Here is a 22,308-nt window from a genome sequence, read left to right as displayed (position 1 = left end):
TGTTATTCTCCTTTTTATCTCTACATTTAAAACATAAAAATTGCGTCACAATATTAAAAAATCAAAATGTACAGCCCGACTTTTTCTTGAAGAGAGTAATTGAAAGACTCAGACAAGATATATTGTTTATTATTGGGTTTCTTTGTGCTGACCTCCATTGAAATACAGAATACAATTTGAGGACAAAAATTTAATATCAAATTCTACAGTAGAAACTGAAGGTGTCTAGAAGGTCATTTTCAGTTAATTTCTGTGTGTTTGTGTGTTTTCATTACATTCTGTACTTGTATGAGCAGGCACTAATGAAAACTGTGAGATTATATACTGAAGATCAATATCTCTGAGGTTCAGGTCAAGGCCAAATTTATTAAATATGCAAACTTAATATTGCACAGAGCTACACTCTTTTCTGTGGGAGATACATGATAAAAAAACAATTTGGCAGTGCAAATTTAAGACACCTCTCAGACAGTTCTGGCCCAATAACAAATTTCTTATGCTCATGAATAAACCCAGTACACAAGAAAAATACTTTTTATATCTACAGCTAGAATTCAAAACATGCATATCTGTACAGTTCTGCATTTACACCCTTGTTTTGACAAAATTGCAACAACTGGGCAAACAATACCAGAGAGCCTTAGAAATGCAACCTTTGCCATATGAATTTCTAGGATCCAATCATTAGAAATGTAGACAATCGATTAAAGGTCCAGTCAGAGGAATCTAGTGGCAAGGTTGCGTAGTTGCAACCAACCACTCACTCCACCCCTACCGGTTGAAACACAGCCCACAGTTATGTATATTATATTGAATTTATGCCAATAGATCCTCCAAAACATGACAAACTGGACCTTTAAAGGATCGGGGAGGTTTTAACAGTCAGATCCTGCATCAAAGCAGCAAATCTGGAATAGTTCTTAGTACAATAGTACAAATATGTGATAGGGTTGTCAAAAACATTCAAGACACTCGTGAATTTCCTAAACCAAGACCTTTGTGTCTTTCATTTAGCTGCTAGCTATCATTGAAAATCATTGCTGACACCAATCACTACACTGACAACCATGTCAAAACACATTCACGTTTCATCTTTGGTGTTCTACATTTCTGACAAGTGTAGCACCGATAAAGCCACATTGTTCTGTAGCCTAACAAACACCATATCAGTAAAAAGAGATACATTCAGCTAACATTCTGGTTTGTTGGTTTTTGTTTTTATCTATAGATGTGGTTCAAATGCCGTGGTAGGATAAACTGTCAGTGTGCAGAGGTTGGACCATGCTGCTGATATCAGGCAACATTCTTAAGCATGTCAGACATCAGTATTAGTTACTCAAGTATTGTAAATCTAGTTCATTGTGGGCATGTGAGAGAACAAACTGGAACGCGATCAGGTTCCACCCATGTACCTCTGGTTAGTGCACATTCAATAAATGCAGCCCTTCTAATGGTTGCGACTGTTAGTGTCGTGTTTCCTTCTGTGTTTGTATGCTAGCGTGTCTTCGCTAATGTTAGCGTGGTAAGGCATTGGGAAGGAAAGCACCATTTGCAAGGGCTGGGGGGTAAAAAAGGTGCACCTGAATTCACAGTGTAAAACAACAGCTATTATAAATCTGGGGCATCTTAAGTAGGCATGCGTTCGGCAAGGATTGATCTGCTTTCCAGTTAGTTTTGCTAATTTTTCTTGCTAGTTTTCTTCCCAATTCTGTTTCGTGACCTTCTTAAAACTTCAGCAGCAAAAACGCACTGTGGTTCAAAGTCAGAACCCATTCATCTTTCCATGCGAGTTGTAACAAAAATTAGCAAAACAGGCTACTAGGAATGCAGCCAGGGATTAAGGCAATAGCAAAACTAGTAAGGGTGCATCAGGTCTACAAGGATTCTAAAAAGACTGGAAAGCTATAGTTCAAACATGCTACAAACGATACAAACACTAGGCTAGGACGAAAACTAATCCCGAGTTAAAAATGAGTGGGGGGCCCAAACATTTATGTACATTGACTGCTACAAGTGTAAATAGACATACACTGATACAACGGCTTGAGTACAAACTTCAAAACGGTACGCAATATACAAGCACATCAAGATCCAAAACGGCGATCGATTGGAAAATACAAGAGTTACTACACAGCGTAAAGGTCTTTGCACATACAGTCCAAAATTTTAGGATACGTTTTTTCGTGTTTGGCGCTCGTCTGAACGGTGTCTCTAAATTGTCCAAACGCCTCTAAAAATGGTTGCTAATCGAACCCAGTTCAAATTTCTTTATGACGGTTGAAAATATCGGAGGCAGTGTAAATGTGATTGACACAACGTGTGGTCGTATTTACTTTTTAACGTCCGGAAATTTCGGACACAAATTTCGGACTGAAGGTGCCATGGCCTTAAGTATTGCGCTAACATAAAAAACACAAGTTACTTCCACTCACAAATTCACGCTAATGTAACTAGCCACTCTTATCACACCGGTTCTATATATTCCTCAAAAGAAGGAATCACAACCACTGACATCCAACTAATACACACGAAAGCAGTCAGAACTGTTTTTCATCTACACAATCACGTCTTCACAGTTACACCCCTTTTTGATCAGTGTGTTTTTTTACGCAAATTAGAAGTTAAGCAGCTGTTGGTTAGTTTCTGACATCAGTCGTTCAATTTTTTTTTTAAAAAGTCACGCTAGTCTAAAGTTTGCTAAGACACAAATACCTGCATATATGTGTAACAATCTTTTCACATTGCCATGTGAAAGCAAGGCTAATATATACAGATTGTGTAAAACTAAAAAAACTGCCCAAATGTGCAAAAGTAAAAACAATAAGACAAATCCTTCATGATCTAGATTAAATAGCAAATTCCAAACACCTATCTTACTGTAACATCGTATGGAAACAGTCTAGATAAAAGCATATAAAAGCATATTCATATGATTATCCAATCACTTGTTTCTGTAAACGTTAGAATCACCAATGAGCCAATGCTGAAAAATTAGCTCAAACAAAATGTACGATTCTGTCATTATTTATTGACCCTCATGTCCTTCCAAATCCGTATTTGTCTCTTCAGTCGTCCCCTGATAGCACACATACATCTGGGAGACATCTATTTGATGTCTGCACTTACATCTGTAAAACGTATATTTTTGTTTGTTTGTTCATCTGCAATACATCTCTGAGACATCAACTGTCAGATGTCATCTAGACAACTAGAAGATGTCTTTAAGATGTGTATGATTAAGAATGGATGTAAAACTGCATTTTCTAAGACTTTTATCATGTTTTTACAGAGCAGATGTTTTTCAGATCTCCAGATCTTTGGCAGACATGACATCTTACAGATGTACCTGTGCTATCTGGGTCATTTCTCACCTGTGTAAGCTCTTTTTGTTAGCAAGTTTTTGCATGAATACTGGAGCTTCTTAATTCAATATCATACACTCTTGGGCGTAAATCATGATTAAATGCCACCGGATTGAACTCACCCAACCAGATTTTTGTTCAATTACCTCCTTCTGTGTTCTGCAGAGGAAACTCATATGGGTTTAGAGTAAATAATGACAGATTTTAGTCAAGTAATCCTTTGAGTATGCATTTGTCTGAGCTAATCTTATGAAGGAAAAACAAAAGGACTGTACTGCAGTACAGTGAAGGAGTCCATACCAATCCTTTTTAAAACTTGAATGATTTCTCAAAACTTCATTTTTATGGTTTTCTTTTACATTGCAAAACTGTAGCAAACAGGCTTTAACAGTTAAATAAATACAATTATATTAAGCTGGATTTAAACAGTCGCATTAGCACTCCAAAATGGCCGCGTGGTGCTGAGAAACATAGGCCTAGTGGTACTTGAATGGGAAAATGTTGAAAATGAAGATTTGAAACTTTGCCCCTTCAGTTTGCGCGATGTGTTTCAGGTTAGACAGCATTTTCCTCTGTCGGAGGCTCAGCATTAGGGGGCTGGAGAAGAGTCTGTTGAACTGAAAATAATATTTGAGAACTTATTATTCAATATGAAAAACAGAAGTAAAATATAAACAGATCCATATGTCTACATTAAAGGTGCACTTATAATAATAAAGTTCATTTGATTATAACTATATTAATTTTATTGAAATAATAAATGCCATGCATTAGATACAAATCTAAACTTAGAACCATTTGGGCACCATCAAAGCACTGTGCTTCTAATGTTATAAAAAATTTCAATTAAAATAACTGGAAAAACTGGAATAACTGAATAGTTATATACAATTAACCCAGTTTTATAAAACTACTGTATCTGACTCTTAAACTACTTTAAACTACCTTGTGGCTCCTGCGCTACGACAGCATCTGGAGCATCTGCCTTCACCAAATCCGTGTTCAGGCTCTCTGTGAAAAGATAGAGCACATTAAAGGTGATTAGAAGTTATTTAAAATTCATGAGATGTGGTGAATTTAAAATCAAAACAAACTCTTACGCTGTATGCTGAAGCATAGCTTCTTCTTCTGATAGGAGATGTAGCCGCTCACCGCGCCAGCCAGTGCCATGCCAATGGCACTTACGATACCAGCGATGGTACCGGTCTCAGCCATGGTGTCTGGAATAAAAAACATACAATAGCCAACGATAACAAAATATTTAACCAAGCTAAAGTGGCTAAATAAATGAGCCTTTTCATACCGTAGTTATTTTCATCAGCAGGACCTAAATCATTGCCTCTTGTTCCTTGTCCACCTGAAGACACATGAAGTATGTCAGTTATTGCTGTTTTATTTGACTTGTTGGTTTCTCTCACAACATGTGAGATTGTGATGCTTTTCGAATAAGGTAGGTCACCTTTGCCTTTGTCTGGTTTATAGGTATTGTCATTGCCAATATCAACAAGGTCGTCATTTGAGAATCCACCAGCTGAAAAGTGAAAGACAAAAATTAGCCTAAGAGCAACATAATATGTATATCAATGTTGGCTCTTCTAATTAAGAGCTTCCTACTAAAGTTATCTCAACAAAAATGAGAAAAATGCCCCAAAAAACCCTGAAACCCCAAACCGGGAGGAAGCAGAGATGCTGAAACAATCCAGAGCAAGCAAAAAAAACAATCTGGATAATAAAACCCAATCTCCGTGCAAAGTTTGCTGCAGATGCAAGAGATTAGGAGCCACGTGATTATAAAACAAGATATTAGGAGACTGTGGTCATTAGTTAAAAACACTAAGACTACCCAGCCCATTAGATTTTATAAGTGGAGGTTTTGAAGTGATTTCAGTATGAAGCAATTCTTCCAGCTAAGAAGATAAAGACAAGATGTATCCCAGGCTGTATCACCCAAACATAGGTCTGTTTCTTACCACTAGTTCCACCTCGGCTATTGACTTGGCCATCCTCACGGCCACCTCCTGCAAAGCCTTTATCTATCAGGGACATGAGATGCATCACCTCTGTCTAAATACCGATACAACTACATAGGTTACCCAGTAACTGTGAGCGTGATATTACTCTCTCACTTTAAACTGTGTGATTATATTGCCAATGCCTTTGGTGAGCTTCAAGATTATATGAGCATTTACAGAAATGGGTGGAAATTGATAAAAAGTTTAATTCTGTCATGAATTACTCTCTAGTTGTTCCAAACCTGTATAAATGTTTGGTTGAACACAGAGAAAGATATTTGGACGAATGCCATCATTGACTAACATATTAGGACAAGTGACAATGGTCGTCAAAGTGCCACAGAACTATTTGTTTTTAAAATAATAAAAAAATTAAAAATAAATATTACAAAGTAATTTTACATACTGTGGTAGTCAATGGTGGCCATTGGAACAACTCGAAGGTGAGTAAATAATGACATCATTTTTTTCTGGATGAACTGTTCCTTTAATTATATGTCTTTAGAGAGAGGATAAAAATGTTTGACCTGTCTTTATTAATAATCCTATCTGTCTATGAAATAAATCATTATGAAACATTATAACATGTTTAGCAGGTAGTTTCTATCAAAATTTTATGCCAGCATTACATTTATTAAAGATGGCTGACTGAAGCATATCAATGGATTACAACAAACTAAATCTGTGCGAAACTATTCAAAATACATACCATTTTTGTCCGAGTCTTTGCCCTTTCCTTTGATGTCATTGTCGGGATTGAGAGCATCGGCAAGATCAAAATCAGAACCTGTCAGCCAAAAAAGATGTGTACAGTGGTGATATTATGGTACATTGATTGTATCAGATGGTAACACCAATATATACCATGCCACTGAAATCTGTGAAAACGAATACATGTGATTATAAGATGTGATACTGAACTATACAACATAATTCTAGAGAAAAATGAACTTTGAAGGAGCTGGTCAGCAACTTTTCGTTTTACCGACTGCAGTGAAATTAAATTACATTAACATGCACTGAGACAGACAGTGAAGGACACTAAAACCAGATTGGTCGAGCTGATTTACAGAAAATACCATAAGTGCGATACTATAAGTGCTAGAGAACACAAGTTAAAGGGCCAGAACCAACAAGAAAACATTCATTTGATTCTTCAGAAGTTCCTAATGCACTATCGAGTAGTTTCGTTATCTGGATATAGTTATTTTGTGTGGGTCCACTCTGCATTACAGTTAGGCTACTAGGCTATGCTTAAGTGTGTGAAACATTAAATAGCTCAAAAAGTCATATTTTTTATTCACTGTAAATTGGATGTACATTATGGAGATATTGCCTTAAATTTCTATTGTTTTGAATAGATAACTAACAGAGAAAAGAATACACTTTCTTACGCGATATATATTCAAAGCGTGATGTTAAAAATGATGCTAAACATTCAATGATTATCACATTAAAGGCGAAAATATTTGATATCAAATCATATATTTTGGCCTCTCACTCGACTTGCTTTGAAAATAAAAATCTTCATGCAACACATGAACACACACATGAGGGCAGTTCTACTGGGGAACTGACAGCACAGTACACACCAGACTGTTTCCAGGGGTGAACAGAGGTTTGGAGAGGTTTAGTGGTTGTTCGGGGCAACAGACCCGGCCGAATGGTGGAATCAAAGTGATCAGTATATGTCTCTTCTGTTAGTAGAGGTCAATATGTTAGTATTTATAAAGAGTTTCGCATATACGGTACATAGAGTGAATGTCCACCAATGAGGGACTACCAAATACAACATGTTAATAAAAAAATCATAATCTTTTACACTCAAATCTTTCAAAAGTCCTGACATACTTTCCAACACACAAGACAAGATATTCTTAGATATATCACTTTTGTCATTACACAATACAAATCCTCTTTAAACTGTTCGAAAATAAACCCTTTACTGATAATTTTCTGTCAATTAAATAGATTTCTATTGGCCCGTTTCATGTAACTAACAAGAGATGGCATGTTGTAAACAAATATGTTTCGGCAGACAGACCAGGGTACTGATTTCAAGGACATGATGGCATTTTATGTTCCAGTGTTTATTTGACCGGGTTAGTAGGAAGATTTACACAGCCATCAGACGCAGGAACAGAGGGAAGGTTTCTTACCTGTTTGTTTGGGTTTGGGATTTACTGGAGTCTTTACTGTGACTGTGGTCTGAACAGGACGCTTAGGCGTGGGTTTCACTGTTGGAAACCACAAAAAAATGCAATTGTCATTCATTGGTAGCAAGTCATAAGATTTGATCAATATCACATTATTTCATTGTGAAAAGCTTTTAATTGCATTTGCTGTGCTTAGTACAGTGTTATTAATGAATTGTAAATTAATAAATTAACAGTGTCAAGAATTGCGCGGTGAGACACAGATGAAGGACCCAAGTGCAGACAGCGGGTACGGGGTTAACAAGACATTTAATAATAAATACAAAACTGGAAACAAAAACCCAAGAGGGGTAAAACAACATAAAGGGTACTAACAGCAACAGGAACGAAGACTAAACTTACAAACATGACAGGAACTCATCTATAAGACACAAGCAATGAGTGGCAAATGACAATGAACAATAGACAATGAACCAGAACAGGACAAGAAACACAAGATCATATTTTTGCGTCGACGCTTCGCAGCAGCTCGCCAAACACATGTGGGAGACGTAAACATGGGTATGGGAATACTTCAACTTTAGTCCCAAACGTAAATGTGTCGTCGTTTGCGCTCTTTGCCAAATGTAGTTGGCACACCACGCCAGCAAAACAGTAATGTTGGAGCATCTGAAACGGAGGCACCCCATTGTCACTCGTGAAGGAGACAATAACAAGTAAGTACTAACGTTGGCTAAATTAATTACATGTTTGTGAGGAGCAGCTTGAGCTCTGCGCACTTTGGTGGTGCTAGCTAACTATCTTAGCTCTCCGTGCAGTTTGTTCGTGCTAGGTAGCTACTGGTGACTAGACCACTGTGTTAAGCTAACGTTAGTTATCATCTAATGTTGGGTTGAAAGGAAGCTAGTTTACGGCTGCAGAACACCGCTATCTATAGTAGCTGACGTTAGCTAACGTGAACCAAAGTGCACAGCTGCTAGATAACCACGTTAGCATTCAAATAAACGAATCATAGCATAGCACTACAGTAAGGTTAAGAGTAGATTTAAAATACCCCAGAGTCATAGAGTTCTAATATGCATTGCTTTCGTGTTTTCTAGGACAAAGCAAAGAACCTGCGTCCAACATTGGGAAAGAGATGCAATGCACGCAAAAACAGGAATTTTATATTGTGTTAAACACTGCACAGTGTTTTTATTTTTGCACTACAACTTAAGAATTTTTTGAACAAGAGAGATATGTTGGTACTGTAAAGAGTAAACAGGCCGGTCTTTCATTTTGTATTACAGTAAAATAATTGTATTTATTTTATTTTGTGTAAAGCAGAAGATTTTTTTGCTGCGCAAAACTGTTGTTAAATAAAGTATATTATTAATATTTTTTGTATTTTTTGATACATTATAGTTGTTATTAATCGAGCAGCAGAAAACTAATCGTTGGATTAATCGCCATATTAGTCGTTAGATGAGTCGAATAATCCATAAAATAATCGCCAGATTAATCGTTTAGTAAATAATCGTTTACCCCCAGCCCTAATAAATAGGCAGAATAATCAATAGGGGACAGGTGTGGGGCAAAACTAATTAACAGGCAATAACGAGACAAAACGGCGGGAAACACAGATGAGACTCGGAGAATATGGTGTATAAAGAGGCCCAAAAACCTCTCTCTCTTCAAGAAACAAGGGATCCTTACCTTCACCGCCTGCTGGTTTCACTTTAGGAGCTGAAGTAGCTGTAAAAAATGCTAAATAAATGTCCATCTGATGCAAAGATTTAACTGTAAGTTGCCCCGTTACATTAACCAAAAACAGAGAAGCTTTTAGCTGTAACACTGTATAAATCATACTTACATGGATTATCATCAAGTGCATCTAACAAATCCAGATCCTGACAAATTCCTGTGACACACACAAATATAAAACGCTTTGTTACATATTGCAGAAATAAATACTAAATGGTTATTTAAATACAAGCGTGTATCGCATTGCTTTTTAAGCCTAAACTAGACATATGTGCATAACATTTTTTAGCATTCAGTTTTTCCATACTTATCTGCATCATTTTAATTATGCATATCATCGCATCCCTTTTTTTTTACATGATTCTTTTATTAGTCCCAGTTGCAAAAAGGTGCTAATGCTAATACTGCCTGTGATGTTCAGCTTCACAAAAGATTCTTTATGAAACTAATTCCACAACAGTGCTGTTGCATTCCTGGATTTTAACAAAGATGTTAAAATTACAGCAATGTATTTTTGGCAGCACAAAGAGACAAAAATCTTTTGTGTTTATGTAGCATAAAAACAAAGACATTCTGTAAAATGGTTTTTTTGATAGTACATTTTTCCGGAAGTTAGACAGCAAACTCTTCTGCCGGTATGTCCTGCATTTATTTTTAGCCCGGGGTCCATGTGGGTCAGTCTTCTACCCAAAGAGTACTTCCTTTTTTAATTGATCAGTTCACTTGTGTTTCTATCTCTCTTGTACATTATTTGTCAGCTTTCTTGTGTGGTTATGGGTCATCACTGCACACCAGGTTTAGCAACAGGACTCTGAGCAGTTGCCTTGCACATGCAGCAGTGCCAAAGCCAGCTCAGCATTGGTCGCACTGTTATATGATCAATACATCATGTGAAAGTCACATGATTGTATTATTAACAACAAGCACCTGCAGGTTTACGTACAGAACCCATTATCTGTTTAATCTAATCTGCTTTTCAGACAGCATTTACTCGAACCAACAAATAAACAGATAAAAAATGAGCCTAACACCAAAAACAGAGTAACTATACTCTCATGCATAAACAATGATGATTCAGGTAAGTGATTGTGATCTGATTACATATAACACAGAGGGTGTGGCTGACAAGTAAACATGGAGGAGCCGTCTATCACTGATCTTCATTTCAGTGGGGGCTTTAGATTTAAAAGGGGTTTTACAAAATAAAGGGCGGGGTGAACACAATCTTCTTAATATGCCAGGTAGTCTCACAGCATATCATGTCATTCCTTTGATTAAGTTTTTTTATGTTTCATAAGCCTACACGATTTTTCTTTTAAAAACCCACAGATTTTGTCATACATTAGTAATTGCACCTTAGTGAACTCATTTGACCCAACAGGCAGAAAGAGACACCCCCTGTCATAAAATGATGGTATCTCCCTATCTTCCGCAGTCTCCAAAAAATTCCAGCCTCATATGCCGTACCTGAGCGCATTGTGCCTTCTTATACGCATGCGCTCTGACTCCAGACTCCCCGACGTACCTGTTCTGAGTAATGCCGAATTAAAGACTGTATTGAATTCACTATGGTCTCTAAATATTAAAATTTCATGCAGTAAATCGGTATTTTATAGTCTATTTTCAGCCAGGGAAAGAATAATGCCATATTAATTTCCAAACAGAAATATGATCAAATGGGCTGAAAGCTTAGATTTAAGATATTATCCTCCATTATTCAGCCTACCTAATAAAAAAATCAACCCCCTTCAATCATAAACAATAACCAAAATGCCTCACTGATTCATTTTTAAATCGGCCTATAACAAGACAAATGTTTATAGAGACTCCTCTTTTAAAAAACGATGTCCTATATGCAAAAGACAAATGTCATTAAGTATTTTAATATTAGTGCTGCACTTAGTTGTCCAGAACAAACAATGATACTCCTACACAAAGTATCTAACATAAGTTACTACCAGGCAATAAAATAAAATACATTTGCCTATTTATTTTTGTATGTGAAATTACCTAATTAAAATGTAGGAATGAATCATCGTTTTATGAGCCTCATGTCATGCACAGCACGCTAGCGATGGCTAGACCCAGACATATGATCGAGACAGTGTTGCTACAGATGTTAAAAACGCAACTCCAGCGCTCACGGTAATTACTGAATGATCAGGCTTCCAGTACTAAACACAAGAGCAAAAATGGATACATGCATAACGATTTTTCAAAGTGCCGGTGTCCGTCCGGGCGACAAAAATGATGGAGGTATGGCACAGGGTTCAACAAAGAGGGGCGACATGCTTACCTTTCACTACCAGCAGAGAAAAGACTGCCAGAAGCGTCCATGTCGAAAGCTTCCCCATGTTTAAAGTATGATCTGGAACGCAACGATATGAAATTTAAAATAGAAAAGGAAAATGCAATGTAATAATCTCTTTTCCTTAGGCCCTAGAGGATATTTGGACAGCCGGGGTCTCTTACTTTGATCAGAAAAGCTCCGAGACGAGTAACAGTCTGTAGTGCGAATGAGCAAGCATGAGATTCTGTAGGCGCGTGCGGGATCACGTTACACCGGCTTTAGGGCGGTTCCTCGTGCTCTGCTTTGCATTTGCTTTCACAAAGCATGCTGAAATACACTCTTCTTATTAAAAGGACATAATATTGATCGTACGAATAAATTAAAGTGTAAATTACATGTATATGTATTGTGATATACCCTGACATGATAAAAGTTAACGCCGGTTTGAATTAAACCTTAGGGAATAAACATGGTAGGCTATGTAGTGACCATGACATGCGCCGAAAAGCTTGATAATCACCCTTTTACTTAGATTTTTTTCTAAGTAATACGACTGTAATACAAATTTGATCCTAGTCTTTAAATGTGTGACTTTCAAAAAAGTACTTTCTGCAAGCATAATGTAGAAAATCTCTTACAAATATGATTATTACACGCAGCGGCGGGCTGTTTGAAGAAAAATCTCACTATCTTTGAATGACTGAATAAGGATAATTGTGTGTCATTTAATAATTAAGTGCCATGCAGAATTGACCTCAATAAATAATTTATATGTGTGGTGGTTTATCAAGCAGATGTCTAGTATAGGCCTATAGCCCTATCCATTTAAAAGGGGTTGGGATATTATTAAAAATTTAGAGAGTTACAAGACCATATCTGGCATAATTTTGGCTGTTACCCGCGTTAACGTGCATTTGGTGTTTTGTGGTTTTATATAATTTTGTGATGAAAATATTTTTTTTATTTTGCAAATTGTTGCAAGGTTTAGGGGTGGGGAGACAGAGTTGTGTTGAGAGACAGACTGGGGTTTGTCTCCAAACCTGTCATCTCCGAGATAAATTTAAATGAGGCGCCGTCAGGAGCTGTAGCACGGGGGAAACACTGCTCTCCTCCTGGAGAGTGTGTTACGGAGCCCACATCCTACCACTAGGGGAGGTACATGTGGAGACACTGACACGGTCTCACCAGTGGGGAGAACACATGCGAGAATATGTCAGCCCGAGTAGGGGTGATAGAGCCCAGGTGGAAGTGCCACCGAAGGGGAGGTCACAGTTTCACCAACGGGGAAATCAGGAGTGAGGGAATCAACATACGGGACTACCCTGGGGAGTCACTACGTATGGGGCAATAGTCCTAGTATAGGGGTCCACCTGAATGGGGCCACTCTACCAGTACTGGACTTGGTTCCAACAGACCGCTCCGCCCGGTCTGATACCACAATGCCAATGCTTAGTGATGGATGAAATGCCTATACTTCACCCTAAGGGGGAAGTAGGGAGGCTGTATAGCGCACTGGACTCACCTGAAGAGGGGAGAAGGTGCTTTCGCATGCATACGCACAGGCCAGATGCCTGTCGTAAAGGTAGGGTGTAAGACATGGGTTGACACTGGTTCCAATCGGAGGTTGTAAAACCTTGCGAAGGTGCTGGGCGTAGCCCAACTCCCACCATAGCATTTGTCTGCCAGAGGGGCGCCTTGTGCCAGTGCCCACGAGGAGGCCATACTCCAGGTGGAGTGGGCTCTCGCTGCCAGTGGGCAGGGGCGATATTGGGATTGGTACGCCAAGGAAATGGCATCCACAATCCAATGCGCCAGCCTCTGTTTGGAGACAAGAGACACCCAGATCTTCTAAGGCTCTGAGTGTGGTCCAAGTAGTGGCGCAGTGCGCTGGACACAGCATGTTGGAGGTTGGGTCTTTCTACCCAGAGGGGAGCGCCTGCAGGTTCACCACCTGGTCCCGGAAGGGAGTGGTTGGAACCTTGGCCCGTTACCGGGCCGGTATCTCAGGTTAACGTGAGTGTTACCGTCCAAATTTATGGCACCCATGGGACACTTCATTGTAGTGCCAGACCGTGCCATTCCCCTGCGAGAAGGTCTTCATCAGAGCCATGAGGCTGTGCAAGGAGCCTCACTGGGGGGGAGGCTTACTTCCGCATGTCCCGCGGCCAGCTGACCTGACGAGAGAGCGAATCGGCTGTCTGGTCAAGGTTGCCAGGGATTAACGTGGCCCGCAGGGATTTGATCACCCGCTGACTCCATAGGAGAAAGCGTCTGGCGAGTTGTGACATCTACCGTGAGCGTATGCCGCCCTGATGATAGATGTACGCCACGGCAGTCATGTTGTCCGACCGGACTAGCACGTGTTTGTCCTGCACTAGGGGCCTCAGCATCCTTAGTGCCAGAAGGACAGCCAAAAACGCTAGGAAGTTGATATGCTGTCGCAGTTGGGAACCCTTTCAGTGACCCAATACTGCATGCCCGTTGCACACTGCACCCCACCCCGCAGGGAGGCGTCGGTCATATCACAACGCACCTCGAACCTGCCAGAGCGGGATCCTCACTCAGAGAAGTTCAGATCTGCCCAGGGTATGAGGTAACCATAATCCGCCTGGTGCTGGTGTGCCGCCGTCCAAGGAACCCAACCCAGCCTGAAGTGCTGAAGTGGCCGCATGTACATCATCCCGAGAGGGATTAGCCCTTATTTTGGTCCTGGTTGACCTCCATAGCATGGAGGGCGGAAGCAGTTTAACCCACATCATCATAAATCCGAGTGTCTAAGATCTTACCCTGCCCTGAAAGGAGATTTGGTCGACCCCTCTAAGTCGCGGCGTACCGTGGGTGCTAGTCCACCTGGGAGGTAGACATATCCCTTAGCTGCTTTACCGTCGAGGAAAGTAACAGCTCCCTGAGCCCTTCAGACAGGAACATGCCGCGAACGGCAAATTCCACATCTTAGTGAGCCCCTCATGCACCTCCAGGTCAGCCGCAAGAGTCGGGTTGTGTTTGCCTCGCCCTCCCCGACCGCCTGGGGAAGCACGGCCGTCATCTCTGCGTTGCCTCCTCTTGGGCTCGACAGCCCGGAGGCGGGAGCTCCAAGGGGCTTCGCATCCAATGACAGGAGGTAGAGTCTGAATGAGTCTGTTATACCAAAGAACACAGCTGCAACATCTAATCATCATCACGCACAGTTTCCGATACGTGGTTGAGGAACAAGACGATTGGACCGTCTCTTGGGGAACAGTCAGACAAGATGAGGTGGGGACGATCAACGAGCCAGTGGTTGACGGATTTAACGCCCACAGCAATCCTCACATCACCCTCGCTGCCCGCCGTAGCGGAACGGGAAGCAGACTAGGTTGTGGCTGAGTCCCGTGGGAACACAGCTGCCCGTGACGCAACATCTTAATTGTGAACTGCCCGCAGTGCGGTGAGTACTTATCCCCAATGGCTGCCCAACCGCGTCCCGTAAACCCAACACTTGAGGCAGCCATTGTGTCCGTCCCCCCTCCTCGATGAGAGTGCAAACTGTGAGAGGAAATTTGCTCTTTTAGAAATAGCTGCAGCTCGCTCCCGAGACGCCCAGGGGAAGTCCGCTCTCCGAAGGGGAAGTCAGCTGCCGGCTGGGAAACGTCCACTGCTCTGTGCCGTTAGATCCAGCATAAGAAGATTTCTCGAAGAGATCATGCTGCACCATTTGCCACACAGGTTTCAAAAACAAAGGTTGAGTGAATGACCGCCGCCATCTTCCTTTTTATATCCGTATGTACGGGGCGGAGACTGACATGCACATACCATTGTCCAAGCCCATTGGCGTTTTAAATTTATTTCGGAGATGACAGGTTCTCAAGATCCAACCGCAGTCTGTCTCTCAACACAATGTCAAGAGACCAACTGGAGGGGAATGAAAATTCATTCAATTTCCCAGCAGGTTCTGATATAATTACTTTATAAAAATCGCATAGGCCCATTGATTTGTGACATGGGCTGTGAAAGCAAAACATAGGTCAAAATCTTTTTTGACATATTTGGCCATGTCTATGAGGCTTTCCTTTCTTGCACAAAATAACGTTTGGTTAAAAATAACCCAACAAGTAACCCAGCCATGGATTGGTAAAGCACCTTCCCAACTGTGGGTAATTTTAACCCAATGAATTGAGTAATTCATGTAATTGTCTTTATAAATAAAAGCAAAATGTATTTAAATTCAGATTATTTATTTCAAATACATTAAGTATGTTTCAAAGTGGGGGGCATGGTGGCTTAGTGGTTAGCACGTTCGCCTCACACCTCCAGGGATGGGGGTTCGATTTCCGCTTCCGACTTGTGTGTGTGGAGTTTGCATGTTCTCCCCGTGCCTCGGGGGTTTCCTCCGGGTACTCCGGTTTCCTCCCCTGGTCCAAAGACATGCATGGTAGGTTGATTGGCATCTCTGAAAAAATTGTCCATAGGGTGTGAGTGCGTGAGTGAATAAGTGAGTGTGTGTGTGCCCTGCGATGGGTTGGCACTCCATCCAGGGTGTATCCTGCCTTGATGCCCGATGACTCCTGAGATAGGTGCAGGCTCCCCGTGACCCGAGGTAGTTCGGATAAGCGGTAGAAAATGGATGGATGGATGTTTCAAAGTAGATTAAATGTTTTAAAAAGTATAATATCAACATGAATTCATTAAAGTTTTTGACTACGATCCTTGAAAACTAACATAACAATAGATTTATTTCAGTAGTAACGTTACACAAAACTGTAATAAAAGAAACAACAGCTGAATCCATCCATGGAGATATATTGTATGTTATACGCAGGGGTGCACATAAGTATTTCTGTCAGGTTCTCAAGAGAGCACCTGGAGATTCGGTTTGGTGCTCACACTGCACATAGTGTGACAAATTATATTTACCTATTAAGAAAAGTTACTTTTAAAGAACAATAAACAAAATAATACATTGTGATTAAAACTACATTTATATTATTTTAAATTAAACTTAAAATACAATGAAAATGTATTACTTCTTACATTAGTTAATATTAATATTCAACACCAATTTTAAAACCTAAAACGACAAACTTTTAGATTTTTTGACAGGTTGCTGAGAAGTTTGCGAGCAATTGCGAGCGCACATGGAAACTTGCTGTGCGGAGCTAGGATAGAGTATGACATTGAAAAACATGGGCTGTGTGCAAGGGTCAAGTTTAAACAGCTTGTCCTTTAAGAAAGTTTAAGAGAAGCAGCGTTTATTTCGACGTGCAGCGGTGAGCAGTGCAAATCAAGACATTAACAGAGGCTGCGCGTGCCGTGTGCTTCTCTAGGAACGAGAACAGTGCACAAGTTCACCAGCACAGATAACAGTGATGTTGATAGGGATAATGATAGAGCTTGGTTATGAAGATTATGCGTATTTGGCGGGCTGTTCGGGAAGCGGGCTCCGGGCTCGCCAGATCTATCCGAACCTGAAACACTCTACCTTTGGAACAGGCGAGTGCGCCGAGCTCTGAACCCATGATCTTAAGTGATCTGCCGCTCGGTTGACGGGGGTGATAAAGGTGAGAGGAGAAAATAAAGATCTGTGTCGGCACCTGTCAAGATCTGAGGACTGATTTTCCCGGAAACTGGAGGCGGTACCAACACTGGTGGGTTAACCAGCACTGGCATTGCTGTCACCGTGGCCAATGAGAAGTTTGATCGGCACTGCGGAAGAGAGATAAGGGAGGGGATGGCGGCTACTTGAGCAGCTAGTGGAGTCATGCTTGCGCTAGCTGCGGCTTCTAAGGGGGGAGGGAAATGGCAGAGAACCGGCGGCTGCTTCGCTAGCTGAGGCAGCCTCGCGCTAGTGGTTGACGGCGTCCGGGAAATCCGTGTTTCCACCAATCCACCAACGAGCCGCATTGGTGGATTGCCCGGCCCGGGAATAAGGAGAACCACGAGCCGTGCCCGGCTTGTCAGTGGTCAATTGCAGAGCGGACTTCGGTAGGGCGGTATCTGCCAGGGAAGAAGCGTAGAGGCAGTAAAGCTCCGCCTTGGTCAACCGCCTTGGTGTGGAATTGGACGTCCGAATTGGACAGAGCCAGTCGTAGGCCCTGGAGAGTCTATTTATGGATGGTGGGATCGTGTTGTGAGTGGAGGTGTAAGAAGTAGACGGAGAAGGCGGTGGACGTCTCTCTGGGCCAGGTGATGAAGTGCCACCTCTGGATTTAGCCTTTCAAGGTGCGGAACATCGGAGCAGGCGGCCATGTGATGAACCCGGGGAATCATTAATGAATCCGATCCTGAGCTGGACCGATGGGACTCTGAAGGATTGCAGTTTGAGTATAAGTCGTCGATGACGGGGTCTCGGACATAGCGTCGAACTTAATGTTGATGCCTAATCTTAGGAGATAGAGCAGGTAAGATGGTTGCCCTATTTATGTGTGAGCTCACTAGGGCTGATTGTGTATACGCTGTGATTGCTGATTATATGCTCCGGCTCCTCCCGAACTTTGTTAATTAAACATCATTATGTGAGCAGAACCGATAAAAGCACTTACAAATACTCCGGTTTGTCATCATTTAGACCCAGGGTCCGTTTAACACCGGTAACCAACAAGAGCACATTTTTTATTTTGGGTGCAGCTGCGCACCTCTTATGTGCATCTGGTTATACGACCCAAATTAACTTCAAGTATTGAACAATGTCTATTGCACGTAACGGGTTGCGAATTCAAATCTCCCAGTGAAGTATACAATGTACCAACCAACTGACCTCCGGCAATTTTGGAAAAACAAAAAACACAATTTAAACACTTTTAAAGATCAATCTAACTGCATAAGATCGCATGGTTGGTTTCAACGACTTCGGGCAGCTTTTTACAACATGTCACGCTTCCGTCAAGTTTTTGACTTACAAATAATGTTACATTAAATAAACAGTAAAAATAACTCAGTTGTGGGTCACATTTCAGACGAAAGCCTTGAATTTCAAACTTAGGAAATGTTTAACGTTACATTGTAATATAACTTAGACTCGTTTAACCGTTTAGACTATTACAGAAGAGCAAACCAAAACCTGAAGAAGCTTGCATTACTTTTAATAACAAAATGCAACTCAAATTATCAATTTTGCATTTTCATGCACAACAATAGATTATAGGTACAAATATTTAGGCAAACCTTGCTACCCCTGATAAATCCAACAATTTGTCGTCGTTGAAAGCTGCCGAGTCCTGACACGATTTAAAACTCCCGCGTCAGGTGTGCATCAACTGTCAGTGAAAATGAGCCAGCCTATAACCCAGGGAACGTCTTGGTTACGGATGCAACCTCAGTTCCCTGATGGAGGGAACGAGACGTTGTGTCGAACCGACAGATCACTTCGACCTGTTTAGAAAAAGGCCAATGAAATTGGCGAATACAATTTGTATGCTGGAATCCGCCCCCGGATATCCGGGTATAAAACGGAGACAGCGTGCTGCATTCATTCACCTTAGTTCTGAGGAGCCTGAGAGCCTCTCGCGACTGCTGCAGCGGTCGGCACATGTTTGTGGCAAGAAGGACACACCGCCTCATTCCCTCCATCAGGGAACTGAGGTTACATCCGTAACCAAGACATTCCCTTTCTGTCAGTCTCTCGAAGTTATGTCGAACCGACAGATGGGGTTCCTATTGAAAAACACCACAACGCTGTGCCGTAGCACAATCTCTAGCGAAGCGACGGCAACTGGCCTGGGCATGTCAGACGTGAGCACTTTCGTGAAATTGTACCTTCCAGTTGATAGGTAGACAGAGGGTCCCAGAGCTTTTAGAAAGCTCATGAGGTCCTCATGAGCAGCGGCCTTAGTTTCTCTAACAGCGAGTCTTACGTTGCCGTAAGGCCAATGGGTAAGTGCACTCCTCAAATGGGGAACGCACTACATAGACCACTTCTTACCAGTTCTAGTGGAGACACCCGCATGGTCTCACCCTCAGGGGAGAGCTCATGGGAAAAATATGCGGATGTGACGGGGGTAAGAGACACGACACAGACATAGTGGTGGTGTAAGCAACCCCAACGGGGATTTTAATGTACAACTCATAAATAAACATAAACAAAAGGATGTAATCCAGGGTGCTCTCCGTCGCTCCGTGCCTGGGCAATCTGGTCCTCTGTGTCCCCCTCGCTGGGGACATCCTCGCTCTCACTCGGGGGTATGTGAGACACAGCATATAGTGCTGTGTGTCCTGGGACCTCGAGTGCTGGGAGAAGGCGGCTTATATGCCCGGCAGCTAATCGGCCGGGCTGTGTCCCAGGTGATGCGGATCCCAGAACATCGCCTCGTCACAGCGGACTGAAGTAGTTAACCGAGAGGCAGAGGTCCACCTAGGGAAGGTCATGGGTTACCAAGGTGGGAACCAATCAGTTACAACATCCGGTAGCACTAGGTCCGGTTATAGCTATATGTGGATAACTCAGAAGGTACCCGGCCTAAGGGGCAAGGCTGCTCTGCCCAGCCCGCCAGTAGGAGGTGCTTGCTTAGTGTTGCATGGAATGCCTGTTCCACGGAGGCTAAGTAGCACACTGACCCACCTATGGAAAGGAGGGAAATGTGCTTTCGTAGGCATATGCCCTACCGGCTGCCGTTCCTACATGTTGCCATGCAAGATGCGGGCTTACACCAGTTCTACACGGAGGTTGTAAAACCTTGCAAAGGTACGCAGCTCTGCAGATGTCTGCCAGAGAGGGCCCTGCGCAATCCACAATCCAGTGCGCTACTCACTGTTTGGAGACAGTCATCCTTTTTGCTGACCTCCAAAGCAGACAAAGAGCTGATTAGAGCTCCTGAAGCTCTGCGTGCTGTCCAAGTAGAGGCGCAGTGCACATACTGGATACAACATGGATGGGGTTGGGTCCTCCTCCCCAGTGGGGACCGCCTCAAAATTCACCACCTGGTCCCGAAAGGGAGTGGTGGGAACTTTGGGCACGTAGCCAGGCCGGGGTCTCATGATCACGTGAGAATCGCCAGGCCCGAATTCTAGGCAATCAGGGGACACGGAGAATGCTTGTAGGTCCCCTTCCCTCTTGATGGAAGCGAACACTACCCCTTAAGGCCCGTCAGGACCACTTCAAGGTCCCAAGAGGGCATGGAGCAGGGACAAGGCGGATTTGCTGGACAGATGGGACTCGATGCGCAGTCTGTGGTCAGCCTCTGACCTTTTTCAGGTCGGCTCAAGACGCTCTGTACAGAGCACTGTACCCTGATCTAAAGGCAGTTTCTGGTTTGGGAAGATCCGGATGTTTTTGTCCACAGTCACAGTTGCAAAACAGAACTGGATATAGTCCAGTACCGTTCCTGTGAACGTCTCCAACTCCTGGTGTGCAAATAAGTCCCAGTCTCTCAAATTAAAGCAGTCTTGTAGCTTGAAGAGTGCATCTCTAGGCAAGGATGTAACAGACTTTGGCCATGCGTCTGAGGGGGGTGTAGGGAAAGCAGGAGGGAAAGATGGTTTGACCGGCCGAGGTAGGGGAAGGGGTATAGCTTTGTATGCGTGCTTAATATTGATGTAGACATGATCCTGAGTGTTCTCCCCCCTTGTGGAACACTTTAAATGCTGGCAGAACTTGGAGAGTACAGTCTTCAAGTTGGTCTTATTGAAGTTATCTTGCTTATGTGGCAGGTGGAGAGACGACACATACACCAAAGATAGTTTTTTCAGCCCCGGCGGGGACTTTTATTGTAGGTAGTGTGTGGAGTGCTCTGTGCAAGGTCGTTGGTTTGTTGATGCCAGGTGTGGGAGTGCTAGCCCTGGGAATTCCTCTTCCAGTCCACATTAGCTGCGGCTTGCATAGGAGTGTTAGCTCCTCGTGTCTTCTGTTCCGCTGGCTTTTATGCCCATTTGATTGGCGAGTTGATGATAGACAGCTATGTCTCGTCCATTTCCCTGCCGACGCTGATTGCGCAAGGGGTGACTCGCCACACCTCGTCGCCACACACCAGGTGTCGACGTGGGACGTAGGGACCTTCCGGGACCATCCGAACTGTGTGGGTGTGGGGGGAAGGGGAATATGCCTGACCGGCACGTCCAACCTGACCAGAGTCTCAACAAACCATCGGCATTGCCATTGTGAGACCCCAGCCCTGTGTACCACGGTAAAGTGGAAGTCCTGGAACCATTGCAAGGGGGCGTGATCTGTGACGAGGGTGAAGCTCCTCCCGAGCAGATAGTACCTGAGCTCCAGGACTGCCCACTTTATGGCAAAGGCCTCCTTATCTGAAAACTGTTTCAGGGGGACCGCTGACTGCCTGAATTGTTCCAGGTAGTTCAACACCAACTGGGCGCGCACTGCGGACAGTCACGCCGACCTGGTGACAGAGTTGAGTTCCATGCCGAGAAAGAGGATGCTCTACACTGCGTACACTGCCACACAATACTCGCGACTGCCCGGGTTAGCATGGCTGACATCACCTCTGCTTCCTCCTGAGCTCAGAGCTAGGATTCGTCAGTGTCGGATGCCAGCAAGTCTCCCTCCGATGCTGCGAGCGACATCTCATCTACGTCAGGCATCGTTTCCGAGTGCGTGCCTGAGGATCCAGAAAGGTATGCCACCGCGTTTTATTAAACGCTCATCACTAACGCTGCTAACACTGGCGGACATCGGGGCCTTAGCCACCGACGTCACGGCCTGGGTAGCGGGCGAAATGGTGGCTTGTTCCTAGAAGAAGACAGCCACCCGTGACCGGAACTTCTGCATGACCATCTCCCCGCAGTGCGGGCAAGATGTGTCAACGAAAGCTGCCTCA

General features: G+C 42.9%; 1 protein-coding gene across 4 annotated transcripts; it reads right to left on the bottom strand.

Moving 5' to 3' along the window:
* Positions 1-113: 113 nt before the first annotated feature.
* On the bottom strand, positions 114-11,793 carry cd99l2 (CD99 molecule-like 2). 4 transcript variants are annotated; one of them, XM_056746218.1, is made up of 13 exons: positions 11,746-11,793; positions 11,570-11,641; positions 9,383-9,430; positions 9,226-9,264; positions 7,534-7,611; positions 6,967-7,071; positions 6,084-6,161; positions 5,333-5,395; positions 4,822-4,893; positions 4,666-4,719; positions 4,463-4,582; positions 4,308-4,373; positions 114-3,979 (listed from the first exon to the last, which is right to left on the bottom strand). In XM_056746218.1, exons 2-13 carry the CDS (start codon positions 11,625-11,627, stop codon positions 3,918-3,920), a joined length of 843 nt encoding a protein of 280 aa, XP_056602196.1. In that variant the 5' UTR covers positions 11,628-11,641; positions 11,746-11,793; the 3' UTR covers positions 114-3,917. The 4 variants fall into 4 exon arrangements, with proteins under 4 accessions (XP_056602196.1, XP_056602204.1, XP_056602212.1 ...); XM_056746226.1 differs by lacking the exon at positions 5,333-5,395; XM_056746234.1 differs by lacking the exon at positions 6,967-7,071.
* Between the last annotated feature and the right edge of the window lie 10,515 nt (positions 11,794-22,308).

This window comes from Triplophysa dalaica, chromosome 1, assembly GCF_015846415.1.
Source record: "Triplophysa dalaica isolate WHDGS20190420 chromosome 1, ASM1584641v1, whole genome shotgun sequence".
In the NCBI taxonomy this organism is placed as follows: domain Eukaryota; kingdom Metazoa; phylum Chordata; class Actinopteri; order Cypriniformes; family Nemacheilidae; genus Triplophysa; species Triplophysa dalaica.
This window is presented reverse-complemented; position numbering and strand designations above follow the sequence as displayed.